This window comes from Peromyscus maniculatus, chromosome 17, assembly GCF_049852395.1.
Source record: "Peromyscus maniculatus bairdii isolate BWxNUB_F1_BW_parent chromosome 17, HU_Pman_BW_mat_3.1, whole genome shotgun sequence".
Taxonomy (NCBI): domain Eukaryota; kingdom Metazoa; phylum Chordata; class Mammalia; order Rodentia; family Cricetidae; genus Peromyscus; species Peromyscus maniculatus.
The window spans coordinates 39,209,481-39,228,944 of NC_134868.1; the positions used below are offsets into that span (position 1 = coordinate 39,209,481).

At 45.9% G+C, this 19,464-nt stretch overlaps 1 protein-coding gene across 7 annotated transcripts in view; it reads left to right on the forward strand.

Moving 5' to 3' along the window:
* The window catches only part of Rbpms (RNA binding protein, mRNA processing factor), a 161,216-nt gene that overhangs the window by 61,201 nt on the left and 80,551 nt on the right, over positions 1-19,464 (forward strand). For all 7 annotated transcript variants that reach the window (XR_006064802.2, XR_006064801.2, XR_006064800.2 and 4 more), the window contains exons 2-4: positions 11,416-11,493; positions 13,568-13,606; positions 14,935-14,997. Coding sequence is in view for 3 of the 7 variants with exons in the window: in XM_042262572.2 (XP_042118506.1) it covers positions 11,416-11,493; positions 13,568-13,606; positions 14,935-14,997 (180 nt within the window). In the remaining 4 variants the exon portion in view is untranslated. The remainder of the gene's footprint in view (positions 1-11,415; positions 11,494-13,567; positions 13,607-14,934; positions 14,998-19,464) is intronic.

The window sequence follows — 19,464 nt, forward strand, 5'->3', positions numbered from 1 at the left end:
GCCCAAGGTCTCAAGGTTGCAAGAGGACCTTTTTAGCACAGGTTACACCATCTAAGGCCTTACCAGCCTCGGGGATCTAACTTTTTGCCAGAGGCCAGCACCATTATCCCCAAAGCCTCGTTATGGGGACTGTTGAGTGTCACCTCGGTCTGACTGCTCGTCTCGTCCCCTCGAGCTCCTGATAAGGGAACCGAACTGAAAGCCACACCGGCCTCCTCTTTGGCTGCCTACTCTCGTTGTTAGAAGTGCATTCCGTCACTGGGAAGTGGGGGTGCACACCTTTAGTCCCAGCACTCTGGACAGTCGGATCCCTGAGTTCAAGGACAGCCACACAGAGAAACCCTATCTTGGACTCCCCCCCCCCCCCCTTCAAAAAAAAAAGAAGAAAGAAAAGAAAAAAAGAAGTGAATCACCACTGGACAGTTAACTGCTAGGTTGCATGGTAATTGCAGATTTAATAAGAAGCCGTCAAACTTCTCCGGAGTGATTATGCCCACCAGCAACACATGTGGGGGCCTATTCCCCCATTTCTGCCAGTATTTCTCACGTCCTGATTTCTTGTATATCAGATGATAGCGTCAGCTGTGGGTCTTAAAGGAGTCATGAAGCACACAATGTTCAAAATTAGGAAGGAAAGAATCGTGATGTCTATCCTTCTAGGCATGGTGGTGCGTGCCTTTAACTGCTGTTCTCTGGAAGTGGAGGCAGAGGCAGGCAGCTCTCTGTGAGTTCCAGGCTAGCTGGGGCGGCACAGTGAGGTGAGATCCTATCTCAAAAAAAGAAAATAAAAAAAAAAAATTTAAAAAACTGCTCATCAGCCGGGCGGTGGTGGCGCACGCCTTTAATCCCAGCACTCGGGAGGCAGAGCCAGGCGGATCTCTGTGAGTTCGAGGCCAGCCTGGGCTACCAAGTGAGTTCCAGGAAAGGCACAAAGCTACACAGAGAAACCCTGTCTCGAAAAACCAAAAAAAAAAAAAAAAAAAAAAAAAAAACTGCTCATCAAATAATTGTAAGCATGGCTTAAGATGGGGAAGCTTTGGAATGGAGAGGTGAAGTTTCTTGCAGCAGGCAAGCAAATTGTGATTTTTAAAATTTGTAAAACACCTAAAATCCATGTAAAAAGCTATCTACCTACCTATGTACACACGTATGTATGTATGTGTATATGTATTTGTATGCTTCCATTTCTATTAGGATATTTGTGTGTGTGTGTGTGTGTGTGTGTGTGTGTGTGTGTGTGTGTGTGTGTGTGTGTGTTTCGCTAGCCTGGGGCTCATTTATTTGTCTAGGCTTACTAGCCAGTGGGCCTCAGGGATCCACCTGTTCAGTGCTGGGATTGTAGGCCACTCCTCCCTGTATATCCCCAGATCCTTGTTTTACGTGGGTTTGGGGATCAGACTCAGGTCCTCATGCTTGAGAAGTAAGCACTTGGTGGACTGAGCTATCCCAAGCCCTCTGTCTGGATATCTTAAGTGTGTCCGGGGAGGGGCTGGGAAGAGAACATCGTCTTCTAGCCTAGTCTGGCCTTACTCCCTACATAGCTAAGGATGACCTTGACTTCATGACCCACCAGCTTCCATCTCCCAAGTACACCTAGTTTATGTGATGCTGGGCATCAAACCCAGGGTTTTCCACATTCAAGGCAACCACCTGCCAACTTTAGCGACTTCCCAAGCAAGACCCATGGCCTCCCTCCCTCCCTCCCTCCCTCCCTCCCTCCCTCCCTCCCTCCCTCCCTCCCTCCCTCCCTCCCTCCCTCCCTCCCTCCCTCCCTCCCTCCCTCTTTCTTTCTTTCTTTCTTTCTTTCTTTCTTTCTTTCTTTCTTTCTTTCTTTCTTTCTTTCTCTCTCTCTCTCTCTCTCTCTCTCTCTCTCTCTCTCTCTCCCCCCCTCTCTCCCTTCCTTCCTTCCTTTCTCTCTCTCTTTCTCTCTTTCTCCCTTTCTTTCTTTCTTTCTTTCTTTCTTTCTTTCTTTCTTTCTTTCTTTCTTTCTTTCTTTCTCTCTCTCTCTCTCTCTCTCTCTCTCTCTCTCCTCCCTCCCTCCCTCCCTCCCTCCCTCCCTCCCTCCCTCCCTTCCTTCCTTCCTTCCTTTTTCTCTTTCCTAGTTCTTGCACTAAGGCTTGGCCTCGGCTCATTTAATTTATTGTACAGATAACCCGATACTTTATTATGGGGAATAACTTGCTCTCTGAAGGTGAACTGAGCTGGCACTGAAGGATTCTCAGCTGGGTGTTGGGTAACTACCATGATAAAGCTTTTCCTACAGATGTCCTCATTTGCAATTCTTACACATTCTCTGGTGTGAAGACGCTGAGACGTTGTACACAGTCACTGGGCACACCTACAAACCCAGTTGGCACTGGAGTGCAGGCCCTCCCTCCAGTGGAGGGTGCCCACCGCTGCTGTCAATAGTAAATGCTCTGGGCAGTGTTGGGGGCAGCATCTGCCTGTGCCTACTATTCCTTAAAGTGACCATGAGCATCTCTGTGTTCTGTCTGCTTTTTCTGTGTAGTTTAGGATCTGCAGAAGGACTGTGTTCTTTAAATCTGGCTTGTAAAGTAAGAGTCACCCAGTCTCTGTGCAGAAGGAAGGGGGGAGGGAGGTTTGGGAGTTACAATAGAATCTTCTTCATATTTCCTGCTTATCTTTCACGCTGTCCATCCATGAGAAAGTCTGCTTTGTGCTGTTCTTTTGACAGGTCTTGAGGGTGCAGCAAGTACACTCTAGGGAGTTAGAAGGCAAAGCTCTAGTCACAGCGTGCTACTTGAGCGTGTGTGTTCTAAACCGTCATGATTTAGTGGTGTAAGGGGTGTGTGAATGAAGAGTAAGGTTCTGTGGGCCAGTCAGGGTTGCAGCAGCAGCAGGGCACTGGAAAATTGGTTTAAAAAAGGAAACGAAGCCAGAGCAAGCTAGCAGTAGGCCCCAAGTTAATTTCATTGATGAAGCTCTTAAACTATATGTGTATATGTGTGTATACACACACTCTGTTTTCTATTTACACTAATAAACTCCCCAAATTCCTGATTTCTTGTAGCATTAAAAATTGGTTTGTAATGAGGTTCCAGTGTTCACGTGTGTGAACAGCTTTTCTCCTTTAGATGGCAGATAGCCTAGGGGAGACTTACCAGATGGAAAGATTATGAGCCATCTGATAAGAAAGGTCAGCACTGAACACGGGGACTTGATTTACCCAATGCTGACCTGACCCCCTTTCCTGTGCAGGTTCCAGTACTCAGGCCTTGCTTGAATGAATGTTTTTTTCACATCGCTCCCTTCTTGCCCTGAGCCTTTTAGAACTTTCTGGGCACCTCAGCATAATGCCAGGGCATTTGGTTGTTCAGTGTGGATTGAGTCGACTCCCTTGGTATCGCTTAGGGCAAATACTGATAGATCTCTTGAAATTAGGGAGGCATGGCCTATGGGCAGTTTGGGTTTCCCCACATAATTTAGATAAAGCAGGAAATGCATCATAACAACAATATAGTGACCCTTTCATCCTGTGGTCATTCAGTCCTTGCTCCTACAGTTGCTGTCCTGAAAATACTTTCCCAAGGGATGGGAAAGGAGTGAGTTTAAGTCTAATGTTGAGGACATTGTGAGGCTACCAGCTCCATCCTGAAGCTGGTGGCATTGAGTTGGAGCTGGAGAGATGTCTCAGAGGTCAAGAGCACCTGTTGCTCTTACAGAGGACTTGGCATTGGTTCCCAGCACCCACATCATGCCTCACAGTCACCTATAACTCCGGTTTCAGGACTGTCTGGACTCTCTTAAGACTTTTGTAGGTACCAGGCATACATGGAGTGTGCATACATAGATGCAGGCAAAGTATTCATCCTCATAAAATAAATCTTTGCAAAAGAATAAGAACCTGGAAATTGAGAAAGACTAGTCGCTCGCTACTTGGCTGTAATCAGACTCAAATGCCTAGGAGACCATTTTAATACTTGTGAGTAATCAGTTTTCATGCTGACACCACATGAATAGCAAGCCAAAACAAAACCTTCTTTGGCAATGACCTGGCTAGTAGACCTCGCCTGACTCGAGTGCATGTGCGCTCGCGTGTGCGCGCATGTAGTCAGTCTGCATAATGTTACTTGTATGTATGTTTTCAGGGTTGGCCATTTAGTATTAGATAACTGAGAATAATCTAACCAGTGTTTAATATTAGTGGGACTGAGTCTCCCTCTCTCCCCTCAGTGTTGAAACAACTCACGCCCTTTAGGATTGGTAGTGCTTAGATAAGCAGGACATTCTTTTTCCTTCTTTTCCCTCCGGAGACTGACCTAGCGCTCACCATGGAGATCTGGTGGCCTCATTCCCAGAGATCACTTGCCCCTGCCTTCCCAGTGCTAAGATGGAAGGCATGCAGCACCCTGTCCTAAGTGAGTCGTTCTGTCTCAGTCCTAAAGCCGAGCCTCTCCCTGGTTGGTGTAGAGTGATCTCTGGAGTGAGCCAGTCCTCAAGCAGGAACAACCTAGTGACAGGGACCAAGCTGGTCCTCCACCCCGGGCCGCACCGAGAGTCACCAGCGACCTTTTCTGGTCAGTATGTTAGGAAACACGGACTTAACTGGTACTTACATGCCTGTAATGGAAGCATTGGGAGATGGGGAAGCAGGAGGATCAAGAGTTCAAGGTTGGCCAGGGGCTACATAGTTCCAGGCCAACCTAGCAAAACAAAACAAAAAGAAACACTGACTTGTGGTCAGAGTTGAAATGTGACTCATGTTGCACAAATGTGGTTCAGTTTTTTTGTTTTGTTTTGTTTGGTGGTGGTGGTGGTGGTGGTGGTGGTGGTGGTGGTGGTGGTGGTGGTGGTGGTGGTGGTGAAATCCAAGAACAGAAATGGATGTGTAGTTAGTTATCCTGTGTTTATATATTTGAGGGAATTGGAGGCATCGGGCACCCCCTCCCACCCACCCACATATGCCTGCCATGTATGGCAGAGGAAAGTTCTTTATAATTCCACCCTCCTCTTTGTTGTTGATGTGTAGATGATGCATCCCCTCTTGTTTTTTCAAGACAGAGTTCCTCTGTGTAGTCCTGACTGACCTGGAACTCACTCTGTAGACCAGGCTGAACTCGAGATCTATCTGCCTCTGCCTCCTGAGTGCTGGGATTAAAAGCACGTGCTACCACCACCACCAAGTTAAACATCTTTTTTAAAAACTACAATTATTATTTACAATTTAATTTGTTTATATCCCTTAAGTACATTTGAATTCTTTCATGAGTAGAAACATGAGTGATTTTATTGTTAAGTGTATATTAGTCTATCCTTGTTAATGAGAGTACATAGCCTTGAAATGTATTTTTTAGAGGGTATTTTCCTGCATACTCCTCCTTCCTCGTGTGGTTATGTCTCTTTCAGTCTTTGGCCTCTGCTTGCTTGAGGCAGGGTCTCATGTGTACCAGGCTGGTTTTGAACTTCTGGTCACTTGCTATGATGACAGGTGTGTGCCACCACATCTAGCAGTCCATGACTTATCCTTTTTTTTTTTAATTCTTAATTTTATTGGAGGGCAGTCTAAAAACTACTGATCTGTATGCCTGCTTGTCACATGAAGGGTTTGTCATTGGTGGTGTCATTACTGATGCTATGTGATTGTGACTGAGGAATCAGACCGTTCATCCTGTTTGCCATGAAATCTTCAGAACCGTTGACAAGCAAACACTCATGCCATTTGGGTGCATGTGTTTTTCTTCTGGTTTTTCGAGAAAGGGTTTTTCGGTATAGCCCTGGCTGTCCTGGAGCCCTCTGTAGACCAGGCTGGCCTCAAACTTGGAAATCGCCCTGCTTCTGCCTCCCGAGTGCCGGCATTAAAGATGTGCGCCACCAGCACCCAAATTGGATGTTTTTTCTGAAGACTCGTGATCAGCCCAGAGATACTATGTCCTCTGTGCCGCCTACTGTGTGAAAGACGGCAAAAAAGAACCTTTGGGTAACACTACCTGAGAGAGAGCCTTTCCTTTGGATTTGGCTTCCAAAAGAATAGTTTCTACAGAGGGGTGATTCATTCACACAGCACACTTACAAGTTTCTTTTAATTGGAGTCTATTTGTAGGTATAAAAAATGGGAAATAGGGCTGGAGAGATGGCTCAGCGGTTAAGAGCACTGGCTGCTCTCCCAGAGGTCCTGAGTTCAATTCCCATCACCCACATGGTGGCTCATAACCATCTGTAATGAGAGCTGGTGCCCTCTTCTAGCTTGCAAACATACATGAAGGCAGAACACTGTACACATAATAAATAAATCAATTTTTTTTTAAAAGGTGAAATATAGGTCAATGAATAGACTCGAGGTGAAGGAAGGCACATCCTGCCTAGCCTGATGTTCTTAGTTCAATTCCTGGGACCTACGTGGTGGAAGGAGAAACCAACTCCAAAAATTACTCTCTGACCTCCACATGTGTCCACACACTTAAGTGTGAGCACTTGTGCGCACCAGTCTGGCACACCGAATCCCAGTGTGTTGATCATGCCTGTGATCCCAGCTGGGGAGCCTGAGGTAGGCGGGTTGTAAATTTGAGGCCGGCCTGTGCTGCCTAGTAAGACCTTGTCAAAAAGAAAAGAAAAAAGGTAAACTGAGAGAACATTCAAGTTTGTAGAGGGCTAGATAAGCAGAGAGGTGCTACCACGGGTCCGTAGAAAGGGAAAACTGGCCTTTTCCTGTAGTGTGATTTAACACAGTTGAGAACATTTGGATGTAGTCCTTAAAACTATCATAAACAAAACATACACAGACTCTCAGGCAAATGTTCATCAAGTGTGACCATTGGTTACAAATGTACACCACCATGAGCCTGCCCCCCACCGCTCCGAGTCTCCCCATCCTCAAGTGAGGCTTTTTTTTTTTTTTTTTTTGTTTTACAAAGGGTTCTTTTTCTTTTCAAAGCGTGTTGTCAGCCTTCTGGTCCAGGCCAGTCCCCGATTTGCACAATGTCTTTTGACGTTTATTGAGTAAGTCGGTCGCTCCAATGAGGCTGTCTTCCCAGGGGGAAAGCAGCAGCCCTACTGAAGAGACTACATGGTGGTTTTCACCTGAATGAAGCCCAGCTGTGGCCTCTGCAGTGGTGCTGGATGGTGGCCAAGCCACGGATCCTCATCTTGTCCCACAGAGTGGTTTATGATGTCATTTCTTCTTTCAGCCCTGTTGGGGCAAAAATGAAGGAGTCCCGCCCACAGGATCCATTGGAGCCCCTGGGGATGGAGCTGTCAGCGGCTTCATTCTCTTGGACTTCTCTTTGTCCTTGACTGAGAAATGCCTCTTCCTGCCTTATGAAGGGAAGATGTATATGTTAAAGGCCCAGTGCCCAGCACGTCTGTGTCCATAAACAGTGCTGGGAAACTAAGGACTGCCCTCCATAAGTTCATGTGGCGGCATTTGTTTGTTATTGGGGGTGGGTGGGTACCAGAGGGATTTGGAGTATTAAGTGTTTATCTCACCCTTTGGTTCCAGCTGGGTCACCATGTGACCAAGCTAAGCTTTCTGTTGCCATAGGTGACTGTTGAGTTTATGACAGTAAGCTCTCTGCAGGCGAGGGAATCTTTCTGATTTCCACAGACTTAGGAAAGACACCACACATTCAGTGCATTGCTATGTGCTGACCCAGGCAGAGAGCGCGGCGATGAGATGTGTCTTAAATCCTATGACTCTTCCCCTGGTTGCCACAGAAAAGCGTGACTGGGATTTAGAAAGCTATTTTTCCCCTTGTTAATTATCTGGATTTTCTTTCTTTGGTCTTCTCCTCCTCCCTCGTCCTCCTCCTTCTTTAGTGAGACTGATTAAATTTACCAAATCTGGAGTGACTAAAAAGGATTGTAAACCATCATACTCTTGAGTTTAGTAACCTTTAGTTGAATGGCAGTGTATAATGTAAATATTGAAGAATTATTTCCCCTCAGCAATTCCTTCGTCTGCTCAGTCATGGCAGGAAATATGAGAGACTGAGATAACGTGGTGTGCTTCTGAGATGGGGTGAGCACTCGTCGACTCGAGGAAATGCCATTTTTTGTCTATGTTGACAGGAAATGCCAACCTTAGCTGCCTTCATTTTGAACAAGAGTTGGTTTAGAGCCTTTGTGTTTATAGAAGATTTGCAAAGTTGGGCAAACCAAGAGTTGGCTTTTCTTCTCCCATATGGAGCAGTTTCTTACTGGAACATTAAAACAAAACTCGTTCACATCTCAGTCTAGGATATTTACCTAAGGCTTCCTCCATTAACACGACAATTTATATTAATACAAATATTGACCTCTTCTAATTTCTGAAGACGAATTAGATAATAAATCAAGGCAATTCTCAACAAAAACCTGAAGTGTTTAATCCAGGCATCATGTAGGATGTGCCTGTAATCCCAACACTTTAGAGGTAGATGCACTAGGATCATTCAGGGTCATCCCTGGCTGCATAGGAAGTTTGAAGCCAGTGTGGGCTATGTGAAACCATGTCTAACAACAACAACAACAACAACAACAACAACAACAACAACAACAACAGCAACAACAACCCTGCACACACAACAACCCTGCAAACACCTTCACATATAATGCATGCTATTGGAATATTATTATCATAGAAAGAAAAAACACAAAAGCCATTGTAAACCACAGCTGATTCATAGACGCAGGCATCTGTATCCCAAAAGATCTTTGCCCTCTCTCAATTCTGAAATCAAAGTCTATCTTTTCCTTGCACACATTTCACATTTTTCTATTCACTTTTGTGTGTGTGAGTACAGGCATTTGCCAGTCAGCGGACACCACAGGAGAGGTGGTTCTTTCCAGAACATGGGTGGTTAGGCTTGCTGCCAAGTGCCTTTACCCTCTGAGCCACCTCCACACCCTGTTTTCACACATTTTTTAATTGCTGATATAATATACTATTATGTTATAGATGAACCACAACTAATTAAGTTGTCTTTGCTCACAATCCCCACGTGTCTGGTGAGTTCTGTTGGTAAATTGCCTAGCAAGACTGTAAACCTTTCTTTAGAACAATAGTAGAAACGTTGGTTAATTGCATGGGTGAACTCCTTAAGCATGACCGATACATGTCACAACACGCAGTACTGCTGGACAGGTGATGTAACTGTAAAACACAGTCTGCAAATCATGTCGTTCCTGTGAAATCTTCAGTCCAGTCCATGCTCAGCATGTGGTTAGGGATGTGGTAGGTACTGGAAGATAGTGTTAATTCTCTAGTCCAGCCTGTCCTGGTCAGAACGGCCCAGATGCTATTCAGTCTCTCCCTATGAGAAGGCAGGTGGGCCTAGTGGACAGTAGAGTCCCTCGTGTGCTCGTTAGTCATTTCGCCTTTTCCTCGGGAACTTTCTCTGTGACAAAGATGAAAGAGGACACGAGGACCACATAAGAAGTTTGGTCAACAGACTTGACCTGATTGACTGTTTTGGACTACTCCGTCCAACAGCAGCGAAGCACACATTGTTTAAAGAACTCAGAGAACCTTTGCAGTGCTCGGAGTCATAAGACAAGGAAGGGAAGGAGAGTTTGTTTTTAAGTCAAACCTTATCTTACTGTTTGTATCAACAGGTTTGTGGATTGGTACATCCATATAACAGAATACTAATCGGTAATAAAAAGGAATGGACTTTGGATAGACGTATCAATATGGTTGAAATTAACTTTATGTCAATGTGAATGAATTGAGACAGACTCAGCACTTATATTCTGTGGTTCCGTTTTGACTTTGGGATACATATTAATACATACTACTCATCAGTGGTAGCAGATGTGTGTTGCCCAGGGATGGCGGGACAGGGCTAGAAGGAAGGATTAAGGGAATAAGTGAAGTCAGGAATGGAGTGGGGACAGACCCCTGGAATCCTGGTCAGTACTCAGGATGCTGAGGAAGAGGGGATTGTAAGTTCAAGGCCTGCCTGGTCTGTGTGGGGAGATCCTGTTTCTAAAAGGGTAGGTGGTGTGGGAGGCATGAGGAAACCTTTAAAGGTGATGGATTGTCTCAGTTGTGATGGTTTCACTGTGTGTGTGTGTGTGTGTGTGTGTGTGTGTGTGTGTGTGTGTGTGTAACCTAACAAATCCTGCATTTTCAGGACATATAGCATAGAAGTTTAGAATAAATAAATTTAAAGAAACCAGTCAGAATTCTGAGGTTGCTGTGTAACAACAACATGTGTGAACATGGAAACAGCCTGACATCATACTCTGTGCACTGTGCTGGACCAATATAAAAGCCTTACTGATTTGTGATTCTGTACATAACACGGGAAGTGTTGGAAATCTAGTTCCATTCCTGACTCCACATATATCCTCCCTCTTCGTCATCCATGTATGGTTAAAGATTGGATACAATGTCTAACAAGGAGGCAGTCGTGTGTTGTCCCAGTCTGAGGAGAGAAAAGTGAGGACTGTAAGCCAGGCAGTGCCATTCTGTGGCCGCCCTGGCCTCTCAAGCCGGGCAGTGCCCATTCACTGGCCGCTCCTGGCCTCTGGATTCCAGGTCAGATTCCCAAGCCAGGAGGCCTTACGTGTGCCCTGTGGTTTGACCCTGGGTTCCTTGTGTAGTCCGGCCCACTCTGCCCCCAGAATGCACTGGGCAGCCCTGCACGTTCCTACCCCCATTTCACCCTCCTCCCTCTGGAAAAATCCTACCGATTCTTTGAGGCTCTAGTTGAGATGCTAACTTGCCTTCTCTGATTTTCAGCCAGAAGCATGTTGTCAGTGTCGTGTACGGTAGTAGACACCAGACACAGAGTTTGTACTCAGTGTCTCCCACCCACTTTGTGTGTTTAGACACACGTCCTGAATGACTTGTCATTGGCACCTAGCGGGTGCCTTGAAGGTCTATGAGTTGGTTGTGTCATAGAACACAGAAGAAACAGCAGTCAACGAGAGGAGCTCCTGGGTAGAGTGCTTGAGGAAATCTCGGCCCCTTCATGCTTATTAAAATAATGGTGATCAACACCATCAAGGGACAGACACAGTGACAAGAGACCAAAGCAAGAGAAATGAAAATTTTACCTTTTTTTTTTTTTTTTTTTTTTTTGGTTTTTTGAGACAGGGTTTCTCTGTGTAGCTTTGCGCCTTCCCTGGAACTCACTCTGTAGTCCAGGCTGGCCTTGAACTCACAGAGATCCGCCTGCCTCTGCCTCCCAGTGCTGGGATTAAAGGCGTGCGCCACCACTGCCCAGCACTTTTTTCTTTTCAAGTCTGTCATACTGCTGTGGTAGAGTAGCAGTGTAGAAAATTTATTGTCCTCGTAACATAGTTTTAAACTAATGGTGAAATTATATGGGGGGCGGGGAGGTGCTCAATTCACCGCGTCACAGAACTTTGTTAGAGGAGCCATGGATCCGCTGATTTAAAATGAGAAGTGAGAAGTGAGAAGTGGCCTCTGGGTTTTCCACACCCGTGCTCACCTGTCACATTATTTTCTAGGTCCGGACACTATTTGTCAGTGGTCTGCCTCTGGACATCAAACCCCGGGAGCTTTACCTGCTCTTCAGACCATTCAAGGTACTTTATGGGTGTTTCATCGTCGCCTTTAGAGGGGGAAAATATTGGAGGATGTGGCCTGTAACAGTTTTTTCTTTTAAAGATGCTAATAAGCGAAAGAAAGTGAACATCAGTGTTCTGGCATACAGTCTCACTGGGACAGGAATCTAACATTGCCCTTGGCTCTGACAGTGAATTCAGAGCAGTCTCTTCTCTCACTGTGGAGAGGCACCTGGCCCCAGCATTCTGTTCCCTGTAGGTCAGCTTTAGTAACCTTCAGTTAGAGGCATGTCCCTACGTGCAGAGCATGTGAGTTCCAGAGTGGATCAGGAGGAAGTATGCTTGTCTGTCTGGTAGAACACTCACCTAATGTGTACAAGGCCCTGGGTTTGATTTTCCCAGCATCACACCCTCCTCAAAAAATGATATAAATAACTTACTACATGATTATAGTTGAAATCCAGCAATAGGGTTTGAGCCCTGTGGGTAGGTGCCCTTTCTTGGCTGGAATAGCACTTTCGGCAGGTCTGTATGGACTTGAACAAGCATTCTTTGGGGTTAACAACCTTGTGCTTCTTTTACACCAAAAGTCATAACTGTTCAACAGAACAAAATGTTACAGGCTCACTTTGTATGAACGGAAGGGAAATTGGTGTTTAATGAACTGCCGAATGGAGTTTCCCGTTGTTCCTATGGAAACGCAATCATTTTAGAGATACCGAATGTTGCTGGATTGACACTTTAACAGCTGAACTTCACCTTAACTGTAAAGTTGGCCAAAAATTGAAATAACTATGCTGTCAAGAGGAAGCCTGGAAGGTTGGCCTTTGGGAGCTATAATATGGCCCGGAAGGCATCACGAATTCCGGACCTGTGAGTTAAGGGGGGTTTGTTAGCAGTAGGAAGATCACCAGAGCCTGGTGGGGACACTTAAGAGATGGGGGTTTCTGATTCAAGACGAACCTGATTGGAGGACAATTGAGAGACAGGCTTCAGCTGGGTAGGGATGTGGCAACAGAACATGCGAGGGTTGGCAAGGAGAGAGGTTCAGGAAACAGCTGGTTACAACCCGCCAAGGTGCGAAGGGCAGTTGATGTGCCCAGAAGGCACTGTGTGTGTGAGTGTGCATAGATAGCTGTCCCCATAATGCATCAGTAGCGGTGACTGCAGAGAGAAACCGTTTGATTCCTGCTTGTGACTTGAACATCGTGTGACCCTGTGAGTGCTGCCTTACCTGAGAAAATACCATTTGTCCTTTACATCTGAGGCCTGCAAGGTTTTAAATCTCTGGGATCTCTAAGAGAAGGTGCCCCTTGTAGAGTAGGAAGAGGAGTCCTGAGGCACTGAAGGCCTTGGATGGAAATGTTCACAGTAGCTAGTTGATAACTCAGTTTTCTGCTGGGAAGAGGCAAGGATGACCCAGTCCCAGCACCCTGCCCAGAAACCACAGTGCTGAAGTCAGGACCATGGAACATCACTAGCACATCCCTGACCCTGGTCTGTCTCTACCCCGATATTTTTAGCGGTGGCTCATGTCAGTTGGTGTATCATATCAGTTGGTGTATTTCCCCCTGTATCACCTGTCAGCGCGTGCTACCGGCTATTGGTATTTCTAGAAATAAGCACAAGAGAAATAAGCTAGAGAAAGACAGGAATGCCTTCGACGCCTGAGGATGAGCTGGAATCGTAACATAGGGGAGTGCTTCCTGTTCTCATCAGACTCCACCGTGGAAATGGGCTGTTTCAGGAAGCAAGCAGAGCTCAGCGCAATGCTGTGTCTCCTGCTCAGCCCTTCCCGGTAGTTTTCGTATGGTTATCCGTTTTGTATTGTTTTGCAATATTGGGGGCTACATCCAAGGCTTTTGTGTTTTTTGTATGCTGGGCAAGGACTCGACCCTGAGCTCCACGTGGCCACCGCTCCGCACCCCGCGCATCTTCTGTCTGTCCGTAGCGTGTGTCCCCAGCTAACTTTGAAGGCGTTGGGAAGTGCAACATAGTTGAGAGTCCCAGTCTTCCATGACTACTCCCCTTACTCGAGGAAGATGGAATTGTCATGCTCTCTTTCTTCCTTCTAAACTTGCTCTTTATTTTTCAGGGCTATGAGGGGTCTCTTATAAAGCTCACATCTAAACAGGTAAGAATTTAGAACTTCTGAACATCATCACCTTTTGCTAATGAAGCCCAATAAATATTCTTTTGTTTCAACTAGATTTTGACCTCTGTGTTATCAGAATTAAAGGTGAAGTTGATTGGGAATTACTATAGGAAAATGGTATATAATTCCATCATTTCTAGATAGGACTTTTTTCAGAGTCAGAAGGTACATAGTGCCTCCAGCAGAGTTACACTGAAAATAATTTGTTTCTTCAATAAACAAACTATATTATCCAGATTCGTAGCCATAACTTTTTGAAGTTTATTGTTCTATGTCTCTTTATTCATTGCCCATAGAGGACAGAGGAGGGTGTCAGTCCCCTGTAACTGGAGTTACAGGCAGTTGTGAACCATCGTGTTAGTGCTGGGAATCAAACCAAAAACCCAGGTCCTCAGGAAGAGCAGCCAGCGCTCTTAACCACTGAGCGTCTCTCCAGCTCTACTCAAAATGACAGAGTAGTTCTCTTCACGGAACGTTTGTAGTTTATAGAAATATTATATGATAAGGAATCGTGCTGTCCACCGAACCCATAAAAGCACAGAGGAATCGCGTTTATAAAAAGTACAGGCTAGAGGTGGGAATTGATGGCCATGGGGTTCTTAGAGTTTAGAGAGGCTGCCTTAACGTTTCTTACCTTTGAAGCTGAACGCTCTGGAGTCACTGCCCTGTGCTGTGTCAGAAATGAACTACACTGCAGGCAGCCTGCAAAGATCTAAAGGGAGGGACCCAGGTCTTTGAGCAGTGTCCTGCCATGCCTGAGTAAATCCGAGCTGTCTTGAAAGGCCCGGCTTTGGCCGTGATGGAAAGGTTCGTTTGGTAGTGTTGGTTGCGCAGTGAGAACATAGGACTTTTTTTTTTACCATTGTGTCATGATATTCCTTGCACTTACAGTGAACCAAAAGGTGATTCCGTTTCTCTTTGCATTTTAAAAGACGAAGAAGCTGAGGTACAGTGAATTTGATTTAGGAACCTAGCGTCTCTCCAACCCAGATTTCCCTCTGTCCCCTGGTCACTGCTACTCACCTTCCAACCACCTCTGATTTTTTTTTTTCTTTTTTAAAAAAGCGATTCTCTAAATTCTTGGCTGTGTCCTTGAAGACTGCCTTCACCATCCCTTTGATTCACGTGAGAAATCTGGTTGAGCCACCAGGCCCTGATTCTTTGGGATTGGCTTTCTGATTTCCACCCATTGCCTGTGGTCATTTCTTTGTCTTAGCTCCTTAGTTAGACACTACCCTTGACCTAGAAAACAGGCGTCCCTTGGGTTTTGGCTGCTTTTTCTTGACGTTTCTCTCTCTTTCCCACAGCCCGTAGGTTTTGTCAGTTTCGACAGTCGCTCCGAAGCAGAAGCTGCCAAGAACGCTTTGAACGTAAGTGTGCTTTGCTCTGACTGTGAGCGTGCATCGCTCTGATTGCAAGTGTGCATCGCTCTGGTTGTGTGCGTTTCCTTAGGTCGTGGGAAACAGTAGGATCCAGTAGATCAGAAGTCCCATGTTCGTGGAACTGGAGTTGTTAATGTCAAAGCCCGGGCTGCCGCAGCCCTGACAAGCCACACCAGCTCCTTGTCCCCCACATGCCATTAAAGAGACAAGGAATAGTGAACAGAGTCTTAGTCATCGTTCGGTTGTGACGAGACACCATGACCATGACCACGGCAATTCTTACTAAAGAAGGCGTTTACTGGGGGGCTTGCTTACAGCTCCAGAGTCTCATGGTCACCTTGTGGGGGAGCATGGTGGCATGCACAGTGCCCGAGCAGCAGGTAGAGAGAGACTGGGTCGGGCATGGGCCTTTGAAACCTCAGCATCACATTTCCTCTTAATCCTTCTAATCTTTTAAAGAAGTTCCACTCCCTGGTCCCTGAGCGTTCAGTCAGTGAGCCAGTGGGGACCATTCTCATTCAGCCCATCATATTCCGCTACCTGGCCCTGCCCCCAGGCTTTTGGCCATATCATAATGCAAAAATGCATCCGATCCAACTTCGACAGTCCCCTTAGTCTATCACAGTCTCAGCACTGTCTAAAAGTCCCTGAGACTCAAGGCAAACTCTTAACTGCAACCCCATGTAAAATCAAAATCAAAAAGCAGCTCACATACTTCTAACACAGTGCCACAGAATATACGTCACCATTCCAAAAGGGAGCAGAGCAAGACCTAAAGCCTGCTGCGGAAACCCCAAATTCTGCATCTCCATGTCTGACGTCAAAGCATGTTTCAGATTTCCAACTCCTTTCAGCTTTGTGGACTTGCAACACGCTTAACTCTCCTGAGCTGATTCCCCATCCGGTCTGCGGCTCTCCCACGACTCTGGCATGTCCAACATCTTGGGGTCTCTCATACAATCCAGGCTTCACCTTCACAGCTTCACACAATGACCTCTCTGGGTCTCCATGCAGGGACACCCCTGACACTGCCTAGTCTCAGGACTTTCCTTAGCCTTGGACAGAAATTCCACAACCCCTTTCTTGTACCCTTGGTTCTAAAGCCAGAACCACATGGCCGAGGCTGCCAGGTTCTGCCGCTTGTTGGGGCTGGAACATGGCTTCCTCTTTCACTTTTACGTGCATCAGCCTTCTGTTGTTGATGACTTCCTTCATGGCTTAACGTTTTCTTTAATTCCTTCTCATAAATTTGGAGCTTGGCTGGGTTGGGGTCTTGCCCTGAGGTCACCACACCGTTTATCTCATTTAGCATCATGCTTTTCTTCTTTATCTCCTTGAGCACTGGACTTAGCTCCATGACACTTCCTGGTGTTCCTTTTCTCCTCAAACTGAACATTTTGTACTTCTCTTTGTCCAGATTGTTCCTTTTCATTATAGGTCTGCATAAGCGTGATTACTAATAACCACATAACACAATCCATACTTGGCCCTCTTGAAATCTCCTGCCTGTGCATTAATCCCACACTTCTCAATTTAGCTGCAGGCAGATTTTTAGTAAAAAAAATTTTTTCCCAAAAATACCACAAATATGGTCTCTAGGGTGCTTGCTAATACTCTTCTCTGAATCCTCTTGAGATGGGCCCCCACAGTTCAAATCGCCCCCAGGCACTATCCTTTATGCTCCTAGTAGGATGGCCCGTTAAGCCCCACTTAAAGCATTCAACTGTCTTTTTAGTCCAAAGCCTTCCCATATTCTTCCAGCAAACAGCATGGTGAGGCCTGTCACGGTAATACCCGACTCCTGGGACCAGTTTCTTTCTTAGTCATTGTTCTGTTGTTTGAAGAGACACCAAGACCATGGCAGCTCTTATTTATAAAAAGAAAGCATTTAATTGGGGCTTGCTTTCAGTTTTAGAGGTTTAGTCTATTATCTTATAGTGAGAAGCTGCAGGCAGACATGGTGCTGGAAAAGTAGCTGAGAGTCCTACATCTTGATCCACAGCCAGCCATCAGAGAGAGCCTAGGTCTGGCATGCATGGGATTTGAAACCTCAAAGTCCACCCCCAGTGACACACTTCCTCCAAGTCCACACCTCCTAATCCTGTCAAATAGTGCCACTCCCTCAGCATTTAAATATATGAACCTATGGAGACCATTCTTATTCAAACCACCACACGGAGCAAGGAGGTTTCTTCAGTATAGCCATACCAGGAAATGGGACAAATATGGAGGCCTAGCAATCCCCCACCAAACTCCCATCTTTAGAGTTCTGATGTGAGGTTTAGTTTTAAGGAGCAGCCTAGAGGTGTACACAGCTCAGAAGTCCCGCCCAGCTTTAGTGCCTCATTGTCTTGGTTCCTGGTTGGCATTGCTGACTGTCAGAACTCGGTGCAGTCTCTTTGGGCATTCAGTCTCCCTTGCTGGCACAATGAACTCAGGCTTTTCTTTCCCAGTATCAGACTTTGGAGGGAAATTCCACTGCCTTGGACCTTTGTTTCAATAGTCTGATAGCTAAGGGGTGAGGTACAGTGCCTGTCTCTCTTTAGAATATCCTTGTTGCTGGGCTGTAGCCCTGTTGCTTGCCCAGAATGTAGGAAGCCCTAGCATTGCGCTCCATTGTGACATAAAACCTCAGTGTGGGGCTGGAGAGATGGCTCAGTGGTTAAGAGTACTGGCTGCAATCCCAGAGGACCCAGGTTCAATTCCCCGTGCCCAAATGGCAGCTTACAACTGTTTGTAACTCCAGTTCCAGGAGACCTGACACCTTCACACCAATGCACATAAAATAAAATTAAATAAATTTAAAGAAAAAAAAAAAAACTCAGTGTGAGTTGGGTGGGGGTGGCGCATGCTTTTGATCCCAGAACTTGGGAGGCAGAGGCAAGGGGATCTCTGTGAGTTCAAGGCCAGCCTGGTCTACAGGACAGTTCCGGGACAGCCAGGGCTGTTACAGAGAGAAACCCTATCTTGAACGCCCCCCTCCCAACAAAAACAAAAACACCTCAGTATGGTGATGCATGCCTGCGATCCAGGAATTTAGGGGTCTAGAGACAAGAGGCTCAGAAGTTCAAAGAGACTTCGAGGATAGCTTTTGCTATACAGGATACCCGATATTCTTCTGTCTCCAATCTCACCCACCCAAAACTTCATGGATAGATCTTCATGGTCAAACACTTGCCCAGCATGTGAAGGCCCTGGCTCCAGTCCTCCGAACTACAAAAGAGAGAAAAAGAAGATTTTCCCTCCTGCCAGGATGGTTACAGAGGAAATATGAGTGCCCAGGTCCAACAGAGAGGGACCTCTCAGTTCAGTTACGCCTCTGAGCTCTCTCCCTAGATTAAAAGCAGACAGAGTGTTAAGTAAATGCTTGACATCATCTGGTTTGGGCCGCATTGTAACTTGGGTCTGTCACATCTGCGGTGGCACACAGCTGTGTCTGTCTTCTGCATAGAGCTGATACAGAGCATATAGCCTGGCCACCATTGTGCTCTAAACAGATAAGCCAGGAACAGATCAAAACCTTGGCTGCTCTTACTTCATCTTATTTACCTTTTTATATCATAATTTTTATTATGGCTGATTAAAATTTACACATAAAGCTTTCCCACGAGACATGCTGCATTATTAAGTTGTATTAAAGTGTAGCCCGCCGTAAAAAAATAAATAACTAAACACTAAACAAGTAAATAAATAAAAGATTTTTAAAAAGTCTAGTCCTGGCTAGTGGCGAACACTTTAATCCCAGCACTTGGGAGGCAGAGGTGGGTGGATCTCTGGGTTCGAGGACTGCCTAGACTACATAGAGGGATGCTGTCTCAAAAAGCAACAAGAAAGGAAGAAAAGAACCTAATGAATGTTTACTCTGCATAATGGTGGCACAGTCTTAGAAGGGTTTAGAATTTGAATTGTGTATGTCTTGTATGTACAGCACCTAAGGGCATCTCCCTGAGGTTGTAGAACCTCCCCTTTGTTGAGTTAATGATCTCTGCTCAGAAGTACTGCCCTCTACAGAACAATGTGTAAGCCAGTTACTTACTGAACACCAGCTTTACCTGGCGAAGCGCAGTATATTGTAGGACATTGTAATGTTGCCATTTATTGTATGGAGCTCAGCGGCAGAGGGTGTATCTAGCATGCAGGAGGCCCCGACTCAGCTGCCAGCTCCACAAAAAATATTTTAGAATTTTGCATTGTATGTTGATGTAAGCAAAATACTCTCAATATCACCAAACTTTAGACGACAACTCCCAGTTCCGTTCAGGCTGTTTCTTTTATCCTAACCATGCAGACATATTTGTTCCTGTAAAGGGAGGAATGGCCAGTGCAGCTCTTGGCTGCCTCGCCTTATTTCTGGTGCCTCCGACTCTCTGTCCTGAGAACAGTAGGCTTTTGCAGAGACACTGTCAGTAAGGAGGCAGCATTCCCCACTCCCTGGGGGTATGGTGGGGTGTCGAT